The 18987-nt window shown below is 35.8% G+C and overlaps 1 protein-coding gene and 1 long non-coding RNA gene across 4 annotated transcripts in view; one reads left to right on the forward strand and one right to left on the reverse strand.

The window, feature by feature from the left end:
• Nucleotides 1–8499, forward strand: part of CNOT2 (CCR4-NOT transcription complex subunit 2) — a 133858-nt gene extending 125359 nt beyond the window's left edge. The window contains exon 16 of one of the 2 annotated variants that reach the window (XM_030323218.2): nucleotides 5518–8499. In XM_030323218.2, coding sequence (XP_030179078.1) covers nucleotides 5518–5604 — 87 coding nt within the window. In that variant the 3' untranslated portion in view covers nucleotides 5605–8499. The remainder of the gene's footprint in view (nucleotides 1–5517) is intronic. The other variant, XM_030323217.1, reaches the window with a different exon arrangement.
• On the reverse strand, nucleotides 409–18583 carry LOC115519321. 2 transcript variants are annotated; one of them, XR_003970468.1, is made up of 4 exons: nucleotides 18386–18583; nucleotides 18206–18302; nucleotides 17363–17454; nucleotides 409–913 (listed from the first exon to the last, which is right to left on the reverse strand). It is a non-coding gene; the product is annotated as an uncharacterized LOC115519321 (long non-coding RNA). The 2 variants fall into 2 exon arrangements; XR_003970467.1 differs by lacking the exon at nucleotides 409–913 and having other exon boundaries at nucleotides 16808–17454.
• Nucleotides 18584–18987: the final 404 nt, after the last annotated feature.

Below are 18987 nucleotides of genomic sequence, written 5' to 3' on the forward strand. Positions count from 1 at the left end.
TGTAAAATGCTTACCAGATATTTATCACAAGAGTTTTACTTCGCAAGATTTCATACAAATCTTGACAAAAGAAACAAGATGAGCCCAACTTAAAACACCAAACAAGACACACATATGAGAGGTTAAATCTTTTTTTATTATTATTAATTTTGGGTGTTTGTCAGTGGTGAGTGTTATTACTTCTCAGACCAAGTCCATATATCACCATACAATGTATTCAAGTTATTTTAACAGTTCTAATTGATATGCATATCTTGATTCAAAAGGAAGATCCGTGACCTAACCTTTTAAGTAGCAATAATGACCTTCATTACAAAATATAAGAGACATTGTATATGTTACTTGTTAAGAAGTACAGTATAGTAGAAAGCTAGATCCTTTGTATCATAGATTTGAATTTGACTCCTATTTCTGCTAGTTATGCTTTGACCATATACAAGTTTCTTTTCCATGCCTGATTCCTTATCTTTTAAATTGAAATCATATTTGCTTCTAGAGTGTCATGAAGATTAAATGAGATTACGCGCGCGCGCACACACACACACACACACACACACACACACTAAGGACAATGCTTGGCGTATATTGGACATGAGATATATGGGACTACCTGTGGTAGTTTGTTACAGTTTTTATCATCATTGTTCTTACAGCTTATTACTATTCTTCCAAAGATGGAAAAATAGTAACTGTTGTTAGGTCAGGTAAGTGATTCTCAAACTTTAGCTTGCATCACAATTACTTGGCAGCCTTATTAGCAAGTTGCTGAGCCAATACCTCCATTGTTTCTGATTTAATAAGTCTGTAGATGGGACCTGAGGATTTGCATTTCTAACGAGTTCCCAGGTGATGCCCATGATTTTGCTGGTCTTTGTCTGAAGCTGTACTTTGAGAACTTCTCTGTCAGTTGATTCTACAGGAGAGAGAAATGTATCTTTAGAGGGGGGAAAGATTCCATTAGTAAATACCTGAAGTTTTCTCTATTCCATTTGAAGCTTTTTGTTCAGTACCATTGTAAGTTATTCCAGACAAATATACAAAAAGGAATGGATGTTTGCAGTAGATGGATATGTCATTTTACTTAAATTTTAGTTCAGTATATATGACAGATCAACTTATGTGTAAAAGTTCAGCTTGCAGAACTAAGCACTTTCCACAAAATTAGTCAGAAGCAACTTAAACATTAACAGGCCCCTTTTTTTTTTTCCCATAAAACAATTAATTCCCCAGTCAGGTAAATGCCATTTTAAAGAAAGTGTGTGTGTGTGTATGTGTGTGTGTGTGTGTGTGTGTGTGTGTGTGTGTGTGTGTGAGAGAGAGAGAGAGAGAGAGAGAGAGAGACATGTGTAGTGTACCTATATAAAATAACAATTTTACCCAGCTTTATCTGACTTCTACAGTTGAGCTTTAGTCTTAACCTTTACCTTTAAAAATTTTAGCTCTGAAGTTGGAAAATAAAATTTGAGAAGTATCATTAAACTTCCTTTAAAAAATCTCTCTTGAGGTGATTGCTGGCCACTGGCATGGACACTTTTCAACAAAACTATTTCCATAGTGATGAAAGCAAGCAGAAATACTGGTTTCCACTAAGTATTAATACATAGCTCACTTCTTCTGTCATATTAAAATACAGAATCATGAACTTAAAACAGTTTTAAGTTGTATTCACAGAATAAACTTTTCACAATGGCTTTTGGTTTTTTGTTTTAAAGAAGCTTTCAATGTTTTCTCAGAAAATGTTTAGGAATTAAGACATTTAGTTCCATTTATGAGAGTTTATCAACCACAGAAAATCTCTTAAAATGCCATATCCCAAGTTAACCTCAAAGACCCCACCTATAAACGTGGGTATGGTTTACTACTCACAGGTAAAGAACATGCATTATTAAACAACTTCAACTCATTGTTAAGAAACCTGCAGTATGAATTAGTATTATAAGTGATAGCTTGATGTTACATATTTTGAAAAGTATTGATAGGTCTTGTATGCAGTTCTTTCTCTTTTTGCAAATCATATTTCCAGGGAATTGAAGAATTGTAAGAATTGAAAGAATTGATGATTTAAATCAGAAGTATTTCTTACCCCTAAAAATTCTGTGACTCTGAGTTCTAGGATCCAACCCATTATTTATTTAAAGTATTTGTTGTATGTCAATAATGTTACATACAAATTTTTGATACTGTGTATATTCTCCCCTTTTAAGTAATCTTGACAGCAGGCTATGTGGTCTGTCCTATGTAATTTAACTAGAATTATTTAGTATCTCACTAATTTAAAAATAGTGGTCATTCAGATAGTATATATAATCTTAATGAGTAGAATTTTTTAAATAATTTCTTCCACTGAATCTTTAGGTGATAGAGGCTGCTCCATTATTAACACCTTTCTCAAACTAAAGATTTAAAAATTGAAGGGGTGCCTCGGTGGCTCAGTCGGTTGGGCATCCAACTTTGGCTCAGGTCATGATCTCTTGTTTCATGAGTTCAAGCCCCACATTGGGCTCTGTGCTGACAGCTCAGAGCCTGGATCCTGCCTCAGATTCTGTGTCTCCCTCTCTCTGCCCCTCACCCACTTGTGCTCTGTCTCTCTCAAAAATGAATAAACATTAAAAAAATTTTTTTTTAATTGAAGGATTCTTTCAGCCTGACTTCACCTTGTGGGTCCAACACTGAATAGGATTCTAATGCTTAGAATTTATCATACCATAGCCTGATATAACATGTGATTTTTTTTTTCATTAACTTCACTGGTACACATTAGTATTAGTATATCATCTTTATATTTTAATAGGAAATACATACTTTTCCTTCAAAGTAGTAAAGATTATTTCTAATATGTGTACTTAAGATAGTTGGCAACTTCCTAAATTTAAGTAGAGGATTTATCTTAGTTAAGACAAGCTGACATTTTTGAGAATTTGAGAAAACATTCCTGCAGTGTATGTTTCTCTATGTAATTCGATCAGTGATGACATTAATGCGTTTGTAATAATTTCATTTGATGGTCTGAATCCAGTGCATATATTTCCATTCTACTTTACAATAACCTTTTGAGAATATGTAGCCTGATTTTATTAATAGAAAAAACTCAGATTTAACTAAGTTGTTTTAAAGTATCTAGATAAGTCTGTCTAGCTTTTTAAATCATTAAACTAATTTAAACATCTTCTTTTCGTTTAAGGCAAATACATAGTTCTAATAATACATAATCTTTGAATATGTCAAAAATTAAGTGTTTTATTCCTAAAACAAATGAAAAAAAACTTGTGTTTTCGTATCAGCCATTCATTACACACCTGCCAGGGGCATCCTAGGCGGTAGGTGGTGGTGTGCACAACAGCCCTGTCCCTGCTGGTTAGACACCCACGTGGGTATGTGTTGTGTGTGTACATGGAGCAACAGTATGAAAGAGATGTTACCAACAATTAAAGTTGGGGAACAAAGAGACACCAGTATATATTGTAAGACTTCTGTATTTTCGGAAGAATAAAAATACATAGAAGACCAAAACAAAGATTAAAAAAAAAAAAAAGGCAAAATTTGACCTGTTTAATTTCTGAATCTCTGCTATATGAGTTTTTAAATTCCATTAAAGTGTTTATGCTCCCTGAGTTTAAACTGACCTTTTAATACATAGGGTGGAAAATAGGTGCATTGGTGGAAGTTATAGTTTAAATTCTAATAATACTTTGTAGTTCACCAGTGTACAATGACAAGGACAGGATGACTGAACAAGGTTTAACTTCTATAACTTTATGATTTGTTACAGTTACAAATAGACTTTTTACCCTGCAACTACGTGTATTTTGGAACTAAATTGCCGATTTTAATTTCTAAAGAATGATACAAGAAGAAGACATTTTCTTCACTAATTTGGTATTCTTCTTAAGCCAGGCAGTAAATTTGTTTTTAAAACATCGGGAGAGGTAGAGAGAGAGGGCGGGAGGGAGAGGTGCTTACACATCAGGGGGTTGTGGTGATTGCAATGGTGGCTCTGAAGTTTGCTAGTTTTAATGATAAGCAGGCAGCCTGTGTGTCTTAGTTACTCTGTCAGTCCCTATTTATAGGTTTACCATAAACCTACGTATTTATTACAGGTCACCTATTATTTATAGGTGAACCGTTTTAGTTTAAAGTCATTGCAGGGTCCCTTCTTTATAAACTTCTGTCAGTAGGCTGAATGTTTTCAACATTTCTGCACGGGGGGGGGTGTAATGAAGTAAATTTATTTGGATCTTAGGCTAAAACTATTAAAAATAATGTGTTAACACCAGAAAGTCATGGTCTGGATTCGAATCCTAGATCTGCCACTTCCTATGTGATTTGGTCAGGTTGCTTGTGAGCCTCATTTCTTCAGGGTGCAAAGTGAAGATAATGATATTTATAGAGTTATCAGAAAGATTACAGTAAACTTAGCTGTGTCTCTGGTTTGGGCACATACTAAGCTTTCAATTGTTAATTTAATATTCTTAAATTGTAAATACATGGTTTGGTATCTTAGAGTTTAATCATTATGGTCTAGGTTTTCATTTTAATTTAATAATGGAAACATCCATTTTAGAATCCATTTGAAACAAGATAGGTATGGTAAAATATGTTAACCCATAGTGCTAACTTTACTCGCTGGCTTTCTTTAATACATAAGGTATATTAAGGTTCATAATTTTTAAAATGGGATTGATTTAGTTTGTGCTATAATTGAACTCAAATTATAGAATTAGTACTTTTAGAACCTCTTGCTTTTTGGATTTGCAAAGGTATGTTTTTTTTTTTTAATATACACAATTATTTTCTGCATCTCTCTTAATCTTAGGAAGTGTCATGGAATTACTTCATCATTCTTAAATTTTAAAATTCATGAAGTTAATGTATTTTGAAAGTTTAATTAAAATGAGCTATATAGTTTGTCTTGATATATGCCTACATCAAAATCGTGGTATAGTTTTCAATGGCACCTACATCTTATCAGTGCTTTGGGTTTGAAATGGGAAGTCTGGAGATGTGCAAGTTACAAGTTCATTGTTTTCCCCAGATTTTAATGAGGTTAGAATAACTTTATGTTTGGTGTTTTTTTCCTAAAGTATAATAATTACAAATTAGAAAATCATTTCTTTTCTCAAGGAAAAACACATTTTTCAGTTTTATACTTCATTGAAGGTTGGCTTTATTTTAAATATCCAGTAATTTTCAGTGCTTTTTATTGGCCACACAGTAATTGCTGCTCAAGCTTTTATTTTTCAACAAAAAAATGCTTGGAGTTTCAGTGGTTATAAAATAGATGTTCATGAGTAGCCTTTCACACAGAAAGGCTGTATTTTTGTACTTATCAGATAGAAACTACAGCACATTACTTTTTCTTCAAGCTCTATTTTACTCAGTAGGAAAAAAGAGTTGGCACATCTGTGTCTGTGTTCATTCTCATACATGTAGGTATTTTATCTAGTAAAATATATTTTGACAAAAATCTGAGATCAGAGGGAGAGGAAATCATCTAAATTCTTGAATTTGGTTTTATAGGAGTTTCATCTGGAATACGACAAATTAGAAGAGCGGCCTCACCTGCCATCCACCTTCAACTACAACCCTGCTCAGCAAGCCTTCTAAACAAAGACTTCCCTTTTCTTGGGGTATGGCTGTCTCAGCACAATACTCGACATAACTGCAGAACTGATGTGGCTCAGGCACCCTGGTTTTAATTCCTTGAGGATCTGGCAATTGGCTTATGCAAAGGGTCACCATTTGAGGTCCTGCCTTACTAATTATGTGCTGCCCAACAACTAAATTTATACTTTGTTTTTCTCTAGTTCGAGCAGGGTCTGAATTTTTTTCATTTATTTTCTTTTTTGCCAGCAGACAGACTTGGGTCTGTAAAGACAAGCAAGTACACTGACAGAAGTTTACCATTTAGTTTCTAAAATGTAAAAAAAAAACCCACAAAAGACTCCACAAAATTAGACCACAAAATTTGCATTGTTCATTGTAGCACTATTGGTAATAAAATAACAAATGTTTGTGCATTTTTATGTGAAGATCCTTCTCGTATTTCATTTGGAAAGATGAGCAAGGTCTGCTTCCTTCATTTTACTTCCCCTTCTGTTTTTGAAAGGCAGTTTCGCCAAGCTTAACGCAAGAATATCTGACTGTTTAGAAGAAAGATATTGCCACAATCTCTGGATGGTTTCCAGGGTTGTGTTATTACTGAGCTTCATCTTTCCAGAATGAGCAAAACACTGTCCAGTCTTTGTTACGATTTTGTAATAAATGTGTACATTTTTTTTAAATTTTTGGACATCACATGAATAAAGGTATGTATGTACGAATGTGTATATATTATATATATGACATCTATTTTGGAAAATGTTTGCCCTGCTGTACCTCATTTTTAGGAGGTGTGCATGGATGCAATATATGAAAATGGGACATTCTGGAACTGCTGGTCAGGGGACTTTGTCGCCCTGTGCACTAAAGGGCCAGATTTTCAGCAGCCAAGGACATCCATACCCAAGTGAATGTGATGGGACTTAACGAAGTGAACTGAGACAATTCACTCTGGCTGTTTGAACAGCAGCGTTTCATAGGAAGAGAAAAAAAGATCAATCTTGTATTTTCTGACCACATAAAGGCTTCTTCTCTTTGTAATAAAGTAGAAAAGCTCTCCTCACTGCAGTGTTGACTTTGATTTGAAATTGTGAAATTATTTCTTCAACATGAAAAATAGACCCCCTGCCCCCAAAACCCTCAAGTTTTACAAATATCTAACTGAATGGCGTGACTAAACAATTTAAAATGTAGTCTTTTTTTTCAGCTTTTGACAAGTAATTTGATGGCACCATATACCATTTTACTTGTAGCTTAAAAATGCAGATGTATTTGTAGTTATTAACCAAGTTCAAAACAGAAACTATTTTTTAAAAGAGTTAACGGCTGCATTAGAGATAAAGTTTCCTGAACACTTGTGGGACCAGGCAAAATACTTTTGGGAGAAATTTAGGAGAAATGTCTTGATAGACCTTTGAGATTTACCTTTAAGAAGTAATATGCAAATTAAGGTAAGCCAAAAGGGAGTGAGGTAGACTTTACCTTCAGTTTGGATATTTCACATTTACAAATTGATGGATTCTTTTCCATCTAAAGACAAATACTGTTTTTAAAAATGTCTGAAGACTGCAGCTACAGACACTAGAGATAGTAAAAAAGGCAGTGAATTTTGATTCTCTAAATTTTCATTTTTAACCTATTTTTCTATGAAGAGTGAAAGTTTATTGTCATTTACCAAATCATGTTTGAAAATGAAACATTTATGACATTGCTGTGTTTGTGTATCAGGAATATAAAATGACTTAAGATTTACCTTTTTCTATGTATTTTGAGATACGGAGAAACTGACGTAAAAATACCAGGATTTTTTTAATCTTTCAGATTTAAACCAAAGCATCTCCTCTGTAGGAAAGACGGCACTTACATCACTGTAGTTTTAACTGTTGTGCACAAAACCTTCTCAAATCATATTTGACATAAACCGGAGTCAAATCCTAGAAATTGATTTCTTATTTCAAAAAGGCATTACATTTTTTCATAATAATTGACTTTGTAAAATGTAACTTTTCCTACATAACCATGAGAAACAGGTTAAAAACAAAGGGTGGGGGGGAGTGGAGGGTAGGGGATCTTTATTTCTGTGAGTATAAACATAACAGTGTAGCGTGTCCCTGTGATCATGATTGGGACTTTTGTGAATGCCTCAGAAAAGCAAGACAGCTCCTATCAAGTGGTTTGTTGTCTTGGCCGTATAGAAAGTTTTACGTGCGCACTTTGCCAGTTTTCTAAGCTCTTTTTACCCTAAATCATCAAAATAAGAAAACTCTTGCATGTAAACCAACTTTTTATAACTTGTTAATATCTGAAATTACCGTGCTCTTGACTTCAAATCCAAGTTTTAAAAATCTATTTGAAATCTTTAAAGTACTATATTAAACTCTTTAACATAACACACTGTTACATTCTTTGGTTTTATAACTTGTGGTTATACATGTACAGAAGTTGGCCTGAACTAATATTTCACATTTTCTTTCATAGGTTTAATTCTGTTAAATTTTCCCTATATAACTAGTGACATAGATGTGTACGTTGTTAAATCATTTTTGTAATTATACTATAATTGGCTCTGGGAGAAAAAAGCTATTTAGTTGCAAAAGAAAATTCTTTCACCTATTTAGTTTCATATATCTTATTCTATGCTTCTTGTGGTCCTACTATAACTTATATGATAAAACTCCATTTTCAGGGATTTTTTTCACTGCAGAAAGTTTTCCTTAGATATAAAAAATTTTAAGAACTGAAAGTATATTTGAATTCTTACAGTATAAGATTAAGCCAACCACTTACTTGTCTTTTCCGTTTTGCCACTGAACTTGGGACACCACAGGTGCTTGATAAATACATGTTGGTTGAATGGTATAAATTGATATTTCAGCTTGAAAATAAAATGTACAAATTAAAGCATTGGGCTTTGAAATAATTTACTATCTTTTTGCTGTAATTTCATTTTCAAAAGAATTCTTTTTAAAGCATTTTCAATTAACTTCCAAAACTTTCAAATTTTTCCCTCTCCACTCTTTCTAATTGACCCTTCCTCTCAATCCTTCATTCAGAAACAGATCTTGCATCCTGTTACACCTCGTGCTTGTAAAATATGTGGCATCTGAGCATGCCTGCAAAGACAGGCACATTTATTTAAGTTAGATTGGCTTACTAGCATCAATTTTGCAGAAAGTTGCTAAAAACCTAAATGTGCACATACATACATAAAAGGTATATTCATATTTAATGTTCTCTTAACTAAGTTTGTGTAGTTAAAAAAGAAGACCTAGAAATACTGCCTAATTGGTTCCATTAAGACAGTCTGTGGATAAAAAGCCAGACTTCTCTCAATGCCTTTTTAAAAGCTAGGTTCTAATAGCATGTGAAAAGGCTGTTTCCTTGCCACTAGCATTGCCAGTGAATTGGATCACATTATGAATACATGACAGATCTAGGAGATGAAGCAAATAAACACAATGCAAGTCAAAATTGGGATCTAAATCTAACCCAGTAATTTTGTGTGTTAAATTGCGTAAAATAGGATACATTGAGTCAAGATAATTGCTTTTGCACTTTGGTTGCTAAAAAAAAGTAAAGGATGGTGGAATGCAACATATCTTAAAAGTGGTTCATATGTATGTAGATCAATGTAAATTGTAACTGGTTCCAAAAATACTGATGTAATTTTCAGCTACTTTAAGAATAGTGCTCATAGGGCGCCTGGGTGGCTCCATCCCTTAAGCATCCAGCTTCAACTCAGGTCATGATCTCGGAGTTCGAGTTTGAGCCCCATGTCGGGCTCTGGGCTGATAGCTCAGAGCGTGGAGCCTGCTTTGGATTCTGTGTCACCCTCTCTCTCTGCTTCTCTCTCCCTCCCTCCCTCCCTCCCTCCATCTCTCTCTCTCTCAAAAATAAAACATTAAAAATTTTTTTTAAAGTGTAGTGCTCAGAACAAGGTAGGAAGTCTGCTGTATTTTAAGAGCTGCTATCAGTGAGGAAGGCAGGAGAATAGAATGTGGCATGCCGTCTAGCCGCCAAGCAATATACTACATGTTTGACATGCATTATTGTATCTGGTCTTTAGCATAGCGTCATGAAGTACTTCATTTTACATTAAATTTAAAATGTACCAAAAAAAAAAAAAAACCCAAAAACCAAAACCATGAAGTAAGAATGTTTACATTAGAGAATAAACTCTAGAAACATGGTATCTGTCTTCAGGTTTCAAATTCAAGAGTTTAAAGATCCTGTGTGACTGAAGAACAGAACTCAGACTGATGAGAGAAAAAGATTTTGGTATAGTATTAGAAGTGAGGTAATTAAGATTTGGGAATGAGGTGCTTTGTAAGGCATTAGATTCAACCTCAGAACATAACCAAGAAGAGACTCTGGACAGTGTTCTGTGCATAAGGTAAGGAGTTGGACCGGATAACCATGAATGTTCCGTTTACTGAAAAAGTGTTGAAGTGGGATAATTACTGTATTTTAGCAAAACTAATTGCCAACCATTGTAAAGTACACCATTCTGCGTACTACTAAGGAAGAAAGAAGGAGCTCAATTAAACTATGATAAACCATGCATTACATAAATGGCATACCAATTTCAAGGATGTCATACATGGGAAGAATGTGCATCTTAGAATTGATGAGATGTGGACCTCGAAGAAGAGATAATTACTGGACAACTTAAGGGGAGACATGACAGCTGCTTCAAATGTAGGAGGGACCTAAGAGGGCAAGTCTCAACCCAGCAGGTGGAAGTTGGATGAGTCACATTTGGGTTCTGTATAACAAGGTGCTGGCCCACAATACTGTTACATGAAGGACTCCATCAACAAAAATGTCCAAACTGGATGACTGTCAATTGCTATTGAGAGGACTGCCTTTTTGAGTAAAAATTTGGATTTGACAATTTCTAGGCCTCTTTCAGCTCTTTAGAAGATGCTGATACCATGTTTTGACCTGAATTTGAGGAATATGATGTATTCAAGGGCTGGAAAGTTAAATACTTAGTATTTAAGTGCTAAATACTTAAAGCATTGACCTAGTCCAAATGTGCTCTTTTGTGAGTCCTAGAGAAGGTTTACTTACATTACTGCTATATCTTTGGAAAGATTTAAATGATAATAATAAAAAGAATTACAGAGTGCAACTTTATTCAACTTTTTTTGTTTTTACTTTAGGAATAAGGCTATGTATGAAACAGTCGTAAAAGCACACAAATAGTAAATCATGCATGTGTATGTTCACCAGATTTACTTATATATTCTAGTGCTACATTAAAGGAGGGAAGAGACCATTTTTTTGATAAGTTTTGAGGTAAATATTTAGTCTGAAATTGTACATTGCATTAGTGTTCAATCTCATATTTTCTGCTACAGTAGTGATCACAAAACTTAAGTAGTAATCCTGTTTCTTATGTAAAGAGAAAACCGATCATTAAATTTGATGTGTAAAAAAATCTCAGTTTGGATGGAGTTAGCTCCAGGAGCTCAGCAGAGGCAAAGTTATCCTCTAGGTAATTTTCAAACTTTATATGCACCTGAGGTGCATATTGTTCAAAATATTAAGTTATAGGCCTCCTACTTCATTCATTCATTCATTCAGAGCAGGGGAGGGGCAGAGGGAGAGGATATCAAGCAGGCTCCACACTCATGGAGCCTACACATGACCTGAGCTGAAATCAAGAGTTGGACATTTAACTGACTGAGGAAACCACCCCGGTGCTCCTAGGTCTCCTATTTAGATACTCTGACTCAGATATCTAGGGAGAGGCCAGAAATACATACTGTAGTAAATACAAGTCATTTCCGAAGCTAATGAACTAGAATTTACACTTCAGCTATACTTTGCCTATTGTGCAGGTACTAACTAGAATAAAATCTAAAATCTTAAAGTTTAGGTGAAATCCAACTAAGTTAATAACTGGGATAATGTATTCCTCTGTTGTGGGGCCATTCATTTTTTTCTGTATCATTCAAGTTCTAGTGCAGAAACCACATTATTACAGTAGTAATAGAGCAGAATACAAGGAAAACTAAGTCTGTTCCTGAGTATAAAACAGCAAGGATTGTTTTTTGTTTTTTGTTTTGTTTTCTTTTCTTTTCTTTTAAAAACCGTTACTATTTCCTGGGGACATTTTTGCTAGATGTTGGGTTTCAGCTTCAGTTTGTATGCATAAAAACTGCTAAGGGCAACTATGCATTATCAGTTCTGTGTCCATCAACTGAAAGTTTTTTCTTTAGTCCAGTCATCCTGTTGTATATATACTATGACCTAACAAGAATTTAATGATGTATTTCTTTATCGTAAGAATTCAGTTTAAAAAGCTAATCATTTCCAGATGTTTGCCATACAGCTTTCCTCCAGTCACTTAAATGACTTCATGAAACTCATAAAATTCACAATGGTAAGTCTTATTCATTGTAATAAATTTCCTGTCTCTGTTGAAAACTCACACTGCATAGTCTCATAGTTTATGCTCACCATTTGACACATGCCAAAATAGTTTAGCTACTATTTATCTTTTTAAAAAGCATTTTATTTTTGGTAATCTTTCACCCAGTGTGGGGTTTAAACTCATGACCCCAAGATCAAGAGTCACATGCTGTACCAACTGAGCCAGCCAAGCACCTCTAAGACTACTTCTATATAGCAAAACTCATTTTCCATTCATGGTGTGATTTATCTTAGTTTTTATTTCCAAGGCCTGATAGGCCTCTACCACACTTACAAATGTGTTTTGACATTTTGTTAAGAGAAGGTGAAATAAAACTGGCCCTACTTACGCCAAAAAGTGGTAGGTAGTTCCTTCACACAATAGAGAAAAGTAGGTAAGAAAAACAATTTTTCACTGAATCAGCTAGTCTCTAATTTTCATAAGCATATCCTGAAAAGTAATAGTCTAGTAATTTGTATTTGCCTAAGTAACATTTTAACCACATAATTTATAAAACTTTGAACAGGTGATTTTTTTTTTTTTTTTTCCACCAAGCCAATCAATTCTCTAGTATATACCAAAGGTAATTGTTGTTGTAACACATGAGGTTCCTCTAAACATTTTGGAAGAAAGCTACCAAGTTTCAAGGGTGGTATGATGTCAACAAATGGCTGATTTTGCTTGATTCTTCTTAGGATCATCTCTATGGATACTCATTTATAATGAAAATACATTTTAAAGAGTAAACTGATTATTCTTCAAAAATATACAGCTCAATGAGAAGTTACATGTGGGAATGCCATGAATAGTTTCATCTTTTGTATAAAAATAAAGATTTGGGGCAGCCAGAATGTTTGGAAGCTACCTTTAAATCTGTTACATACTGAACATCTATTTTAAGATGTAGTTTTAATTATCATATGTAGCAGTTGCATGAAAACTGGGCTGTCTTTTTTTTTTTAAGATTCTATTTTTAAGTAATCTCTACACCGAGTGTGGGGCTCGAACTCACAACCCCAAGGTCAAGAGTCACATGCTATACAGACTGAGCCAGCCAGGTACCCCAAAACTGGGCTATTTTAGAAGAAAATGTGAGCTATTAAATATTTCCCTCTTAAGAGTGTCAGACACGTTTTGATGTTTTATTTTAAATGTTTTAAGTAACTTACTGTCTTCAAATGGTTAATATTCTTTAAATATAAAACCAGTCGAATGAGAATATGCCTGTTTTTATTTACTAATTTATTTATTTTGAGAAAGCAGGGGAGGGGCAGAGAGGGAGAGAGAGAGAATCCCAAGCAGAGCGGGAGCTGTCCGTGCAGAGCCCGATGATGGGGCTGGATCCCATGAACCATGAGATCATGATCTGAGCCTAAATTGAGTCCATTGCTTAACCAACTGAGCCACCCAGGTGCCCCAAAATATACCTGTTTTTAAAATGCAGATCACATGTCACTCTTCTGCTCAAAAAAGTGTTATTTCCTGGGGTGCCTGGGTGGCTTAGACTGTTGAGCATCCCACTCTTGATTTCAGGTCAGGTCATGATCTCTAGGTGGTGAGATCAAGCACCCCCACTGGGCTCTGTGTTTAGTGTGGAGCCTGCTTAACATTCCCTCTCTCCCTTTGCCCCTCCCCAGCTTTCATGCACTCTCTCTCTTAAAAAAAGTTATTTCCAGATTTCCTTTTTAAATGGAAAAAGGAATGGAAAAATTATATAAAATTTATATAATTGTATATAATTTTATATATATTTTGTATAATTTATATAATATTTTTCATTTTACTCTAAGTGATTTAATATTTGAATATTAGTTGACTTGCACATCACTGTTGGGAATCCAGATTCTGTCTAATTAAGATGAACCAAAATCATTTTCCCAGCTTCTCTCTGCATTTGCAATGATGTTGTTAATTAACGAACAACAAAATCTATCATCCTAGAAGTGTTTGTAGGTTGGATAGCATGGAAAAGAAAGATGTAGACTTTTGTTTTAGAGAATGTTAAAACTAGGTATCCTTTCCAACTTTGAATTTTTTTTTTTTCCTTTCTTTAGCATTTGAGGGTAAGGACACAGTCCTAGTCTTCTAAACCATTAACCAAAGGAAATACTGAAGAAACTGAAGATTAGCAAAGAAGAAAAAAGGCCTAGAAGGAAAGAGGATAGTTGTCTTCCCACATCTGAAGTGAGATCATTTGGGTTTTTTTGTTTTGGTTTTAAAGTAAACTCTATGCCCAATAGTGGGGCCTGAACTCAGGATCCTGATCCTGAGATCGGAAGTAGCATGCTCTACCAACTGAGCCAGCCAGGTGCCTCTGAATGAAATTTTCATAAAGCAGATTATCTTTATCTTACTTACATAATACCCGAGGGCAAATAAAAAACCTTTACGTGGATATTATGGCAAGGCAGATTTCAATTTGCAAGAAAGTGCTACTTCATATATATTTTTAAAGGTCCAGAGATCAAATGGGCAGCATTAGGAGTTCATGAATGTTTCATCACTGCAAATGTCCAAGCAAAGGCAAGAAACCTATTGGAAATATTAGATGATTTCCTGCAGTAAGAGGAGGGCAGGCTCTTCTACCCTAGAACTAGTGTTTTATTAACATCCAGTTGTTCCTTGTGTTTTACTTCTACTTTGAATCTAGCTTCAATTACTAACAAGCTTATCTGAAACCTAAATATTACACTTAATCTTCCTCTTCCACATAAAGCCGTACTACTTATATTTGCTAGGCATCTAAAAAAGAGCTATTTTCAACGCAAGTGATTCAGAGCGAGATTAAATTGGAGGAGCTGGTTAAATCACTAGATCCTCCATCCGCTACCCACGTCTCCCTTCATAGGTTTCACAGGAGGGATTTGATCAAGCCTAACTCTACTCAAATGTAAGTATGCACATTTTAAATCCATTGGTATTACCTACATTTTTTACTAAATACAGAAATTTCTTAGATGTTTCAGAGTATAGCAGAAAATGGGCCTTGTAATCTGGCACTGTCAGTATATGTGTAGCTTTACTGGATCCCTCGTTCCCTGTTCATCTCATGGGAAGATTAAATTAGGGCATTTGTTTATATTAGGTACTCAGTAGATGTAGGCCCATTTTTCCAAAGACAAATGCTGTCTCTGTTAGCCACTGTGCTAGGAGATGCTCTCCATGTTTTGGAATTATTAAAAGACCTTTTGACTTGACTATGTACTGTTAGATAGCAATAGCCAAGTTTCTGAAGAACAAGGCAAGAACAAAGTCAATTTGGAATCAAAATCAAAATCAAGAATCTTCTAGTCCAACCCTTTCACAAGAGGAGGAGGAAACAATCTAAGGACATGAATTATTTATGTCAAATTATTTACTATTAAATGTTGGGACCAAAACCGCTTAGCTTCTTGCTTTCTAGTTCCAAAGCTTCTTTCCTTTTTACTACATGTGTGTATATATTATCTCCCATAGAAGTTCACTCCCGTTAACATGAAAGATAACAGATGATAAGAATTTAGGAAATCTAGCTACACTTCTGTGTTACGAATGTACTAATATGAAGTGATTGTGCTTTTTGCTTCCCTTTCTCAATGGCAAACATAAAGGCTATACGCAAACAAATCTGAACTTAAAAAATACTTTAATAATCATTCTCTGCTACTTCAAACAAAATACAGTCTTTGGGAGCATCCTTTCCTGCTTAATGTTGAATTAGGTGATACTTAAGATCCCTTCCTGTTTTAATATGATTATAAATATAGAAAACAGTAAGTAGTGTTATCAAAAATTATATGTTCAATATAATAAGTAAAATTTATGGACAGGAAAAAACAATAATTAGAAAAATAGTGGCTTCCTAGGAAATTTTGAATTCAAAATTCTGAGACTAATATTTAACATTCACCATGAAGCATGGCAAGAAAGTTAGTTTCTTGATATCAGCAAGCTGGAAATGACTTACTTAGTTCAACTGTAAGTCATTTAAGTCAAGACTAAATAAAGCAGAAACAGATTTCTACAACAAAATTGTCAATTGCATAAACTGAATGAAAAGATAAAATTTTCTATATAGTGTTCTTTGTTGGATCATTCATGCTTTCATTTGTTTATTACTTACCTAATTATTCTAGTTGCAAACATCTAAAACCCATCCAAAAGGTGAATTCTAATGAAAACAGGTGATGATACAATATTAATTTTCTGTTCTATGTACTTTAGTTATTTAAGAAATGTATAGTAGCAGTTTGTTGTTGAAAAACTTCACAATGTGCCAATTTTTAAAACAGTGTATAAACATTTTCCCAACATGCTCTAAATTCCTCTCTACTCTAGGATACCAAAGCTCTCCTTATGATAATTCTTTTTGAAATCTTTTAATAAAGGTATGTATACATGTGGAATTGTATATTGCAGCTTTAACATTAGTCACAGGACTTCTTCTGTGAATACTGAAGAGAACAAATTATGAATAACAATGGTTTTAATGTTCTTGCTTAGATAGGTTTTATTTTTCTTTTGAAAAGAACATCAAGGCTTGACCATGATTCTCCTGAAAACATTGCTGCAGACAATGATGTACAGCAAATAAGTTGGTCTGGTTCTGTGTATCACATTTGTAGTCTTTTAATTGGTGGCGAACCAGGCAAAGGACTAGCTTTTATTAAAATCTATGCTGCCTCTGCCCTCCACAGAAACAAGATGCCAAGTCACTTCAGAGCTTAGCATCTTTTTCCCAAGGGTTGTTACCACTACTCTAACTTAGAGAGTCGATGGTGACTCATTTTCTGAAACTGAGGGCCTGCCTTACTGAATGTTAGAAATGAGATGCGGCAGCTCCAAGTCAACTGAATGAAACTAATAACAAACACAGTGTTCCATTAAGGATAAAACAGAAATTTATTTAATGTGGGAAGTCTTTTGATATGTTTGACTTTCAGTAAGAAAGACATGAAGATAATGAAAGGGTTCAGAAGAACAGCAAAGCTGACTTAAAAATAGGAAATAAGGGAGAAAAGTAAATGTTTAAAGAACAGAAGGCTAGATGGCAACAGTTTCTGCAAACATTTTAATTATAAGGAAGGAGAGTGACTTAATGCAGAACTTGGGAGGAAAATGGGTTTAAAAGCCCTTAAGAATTTAGGTTAAATTAAGGCAGAATTTTCTGATACATGAAAACCATCTTACTTCAGTTTTGGGGCAGAGGGTTCACTTACAGAACTCTTTGAGCTCTGGAATCATTGAAAAATTAATCATACTTACTAAATTATCTTTGGGCATCCCCATCCCTGTGTTTTAAGGCCACTAATAAGACCACTGATAAGAGTTAATTCTGCTTCAAGGTTAAGTTGCTCAGCATACCAAGGTAGGATAATTGGCTGTTGTTATCTCCTCACCGGTGCCTCAGATCTTAGACTGGCTTGAGCGTTCTTGAAAAGGAAGATGTTTATAACCTGCAGTAGGAAAAAGATTGAGGCCAAAGATCTGTGATCTCAGGTTAAGTTGCTTCAATGATTAAACTCATTTTCCCTTTCGGATAATGTAATCACCAACAATTGTCTTCATGCCAACAGAAAGGGCAGAAAATCACATACTTCTTAGGTAAGAAAGAAGGAAATCTATTCTCTCAAAACTTGAAAGGTATTAAGTACAAGGTGTCTTCCTGATTTGGAAATCTTCCAAACCCTGTATGGTCTTAATTTTTTCAGAAAAACACTCAGGGTCTTCCTGTAATTTAAGCTTGTTTTTCTCCTTGCTTGGAAATACTGTTACCTACCACATAAAGGAATGAGTACTTCAAAGTAACATATCAGAACTGCAGTTGAAAGATACTTAATACCAGTTAAGTAGCTAACATTTGAAATCCAAGAAAGAGAAGTCAAGAATTCCATGATTTGGTGTTTCCACATTCATCAGAAACATAACTGAATTTAATTAAGAGTATACCCATTTGGGACTTGCAAATCAAGAGAAAGATATGTTTACATGCTTTGCAAAGAAGTGAACATTTTGATTCTTCAAAATGTAGGTCGAGATAGTTCTCAAGTTTGATATGATAGAAGCGTGGCTTGGAAAAAGATAATCTTTAAAAAAAAAAAAAAGGTCATGAAAAGAATAGAGGCCGAAAGTATGCACAGAAGAGGAGGGGGTAGAAGGAGCAACTGCAAGAATGAAGACAGCAGAATGCAGCTCTAGAAACGGTACCTGTCCCAAAGCGGGTCTGCACGCCGCTGTCGCCTCATACACCGCTCCTGGGTAGTTCATCTACAAATTCCGGGGTGGGCCAAGGGTGGCAAGGTTCCTAAGGAAGGAAACAACAGAAAGGACTGTTTCCTTCGGTCCCTACTCAGCCCCAGCCTCGGGGCAAATCGAGTTGGGGTTCACCTGGCTGCCGGAGACCTAAGTTTCCGCTAGGTCCAGCCAGGACCCCGGCAGCGAGTTTCCTTGGTCTCGCCAGTCGCAGGCTGTTGTCCCACGCGCGATGCCTCCACAGCAAACCCCTGAATCAGCCCGTTCCACTCCTATCCTGGCGCCCTCGGGGCGTGCTGGGGGCCGGGGCGGGGGGTGCGCGGGCCCGCGCCGAGGCGGTTGGGAGAGCTGGGACTCTTCGGCCGGACAGTTTCAGCGCTCGCTGGGCGTGGAAGGGGAGGGCGTCCCCCGCCCCGCCGACTGCGGGTCCGCGCGCCCGCCCCGGCCCGGGAACGTGTGGCCCGGTCTCCCCGGGGCACACCCAGCGCACGCCCCTCGCCCGGGGACCTCCTCCCCACCAGCCTGGCCGGGCTGCGCGTTTCCCCGGAGCGCCGGCCGCCTGGCCGCTGGCTCGCTCTCCCTGCTGGCTGACCAATCCCCGTTCGGAGTTCAAGATTCCCGCCGCTCCACTCGCACTACGCCCTCGCTCCCTGTTTTCCGTTTCTGTTTTTAACTTTCACTCGGGTGAAGCTCGATCGATCCTCAGCTTTCATCTCAGACGTCCCTCCAAGGGGGAT

This window comes from Lynx canadensis, chromosome B4 (assembly GCF_007474595.2).
Source record: "Lynx canadensis isolate LIC74 chromosome B4, mLynCan4.pri.v2, whole genome shotgun sequence".
In the NCBI taxonomy this organism is placed as follows: Eukaryota; Metazoa; Chordata; class Mammalia; order Carnivora; family Felidae; genus Lynx; species Lynx canadensis.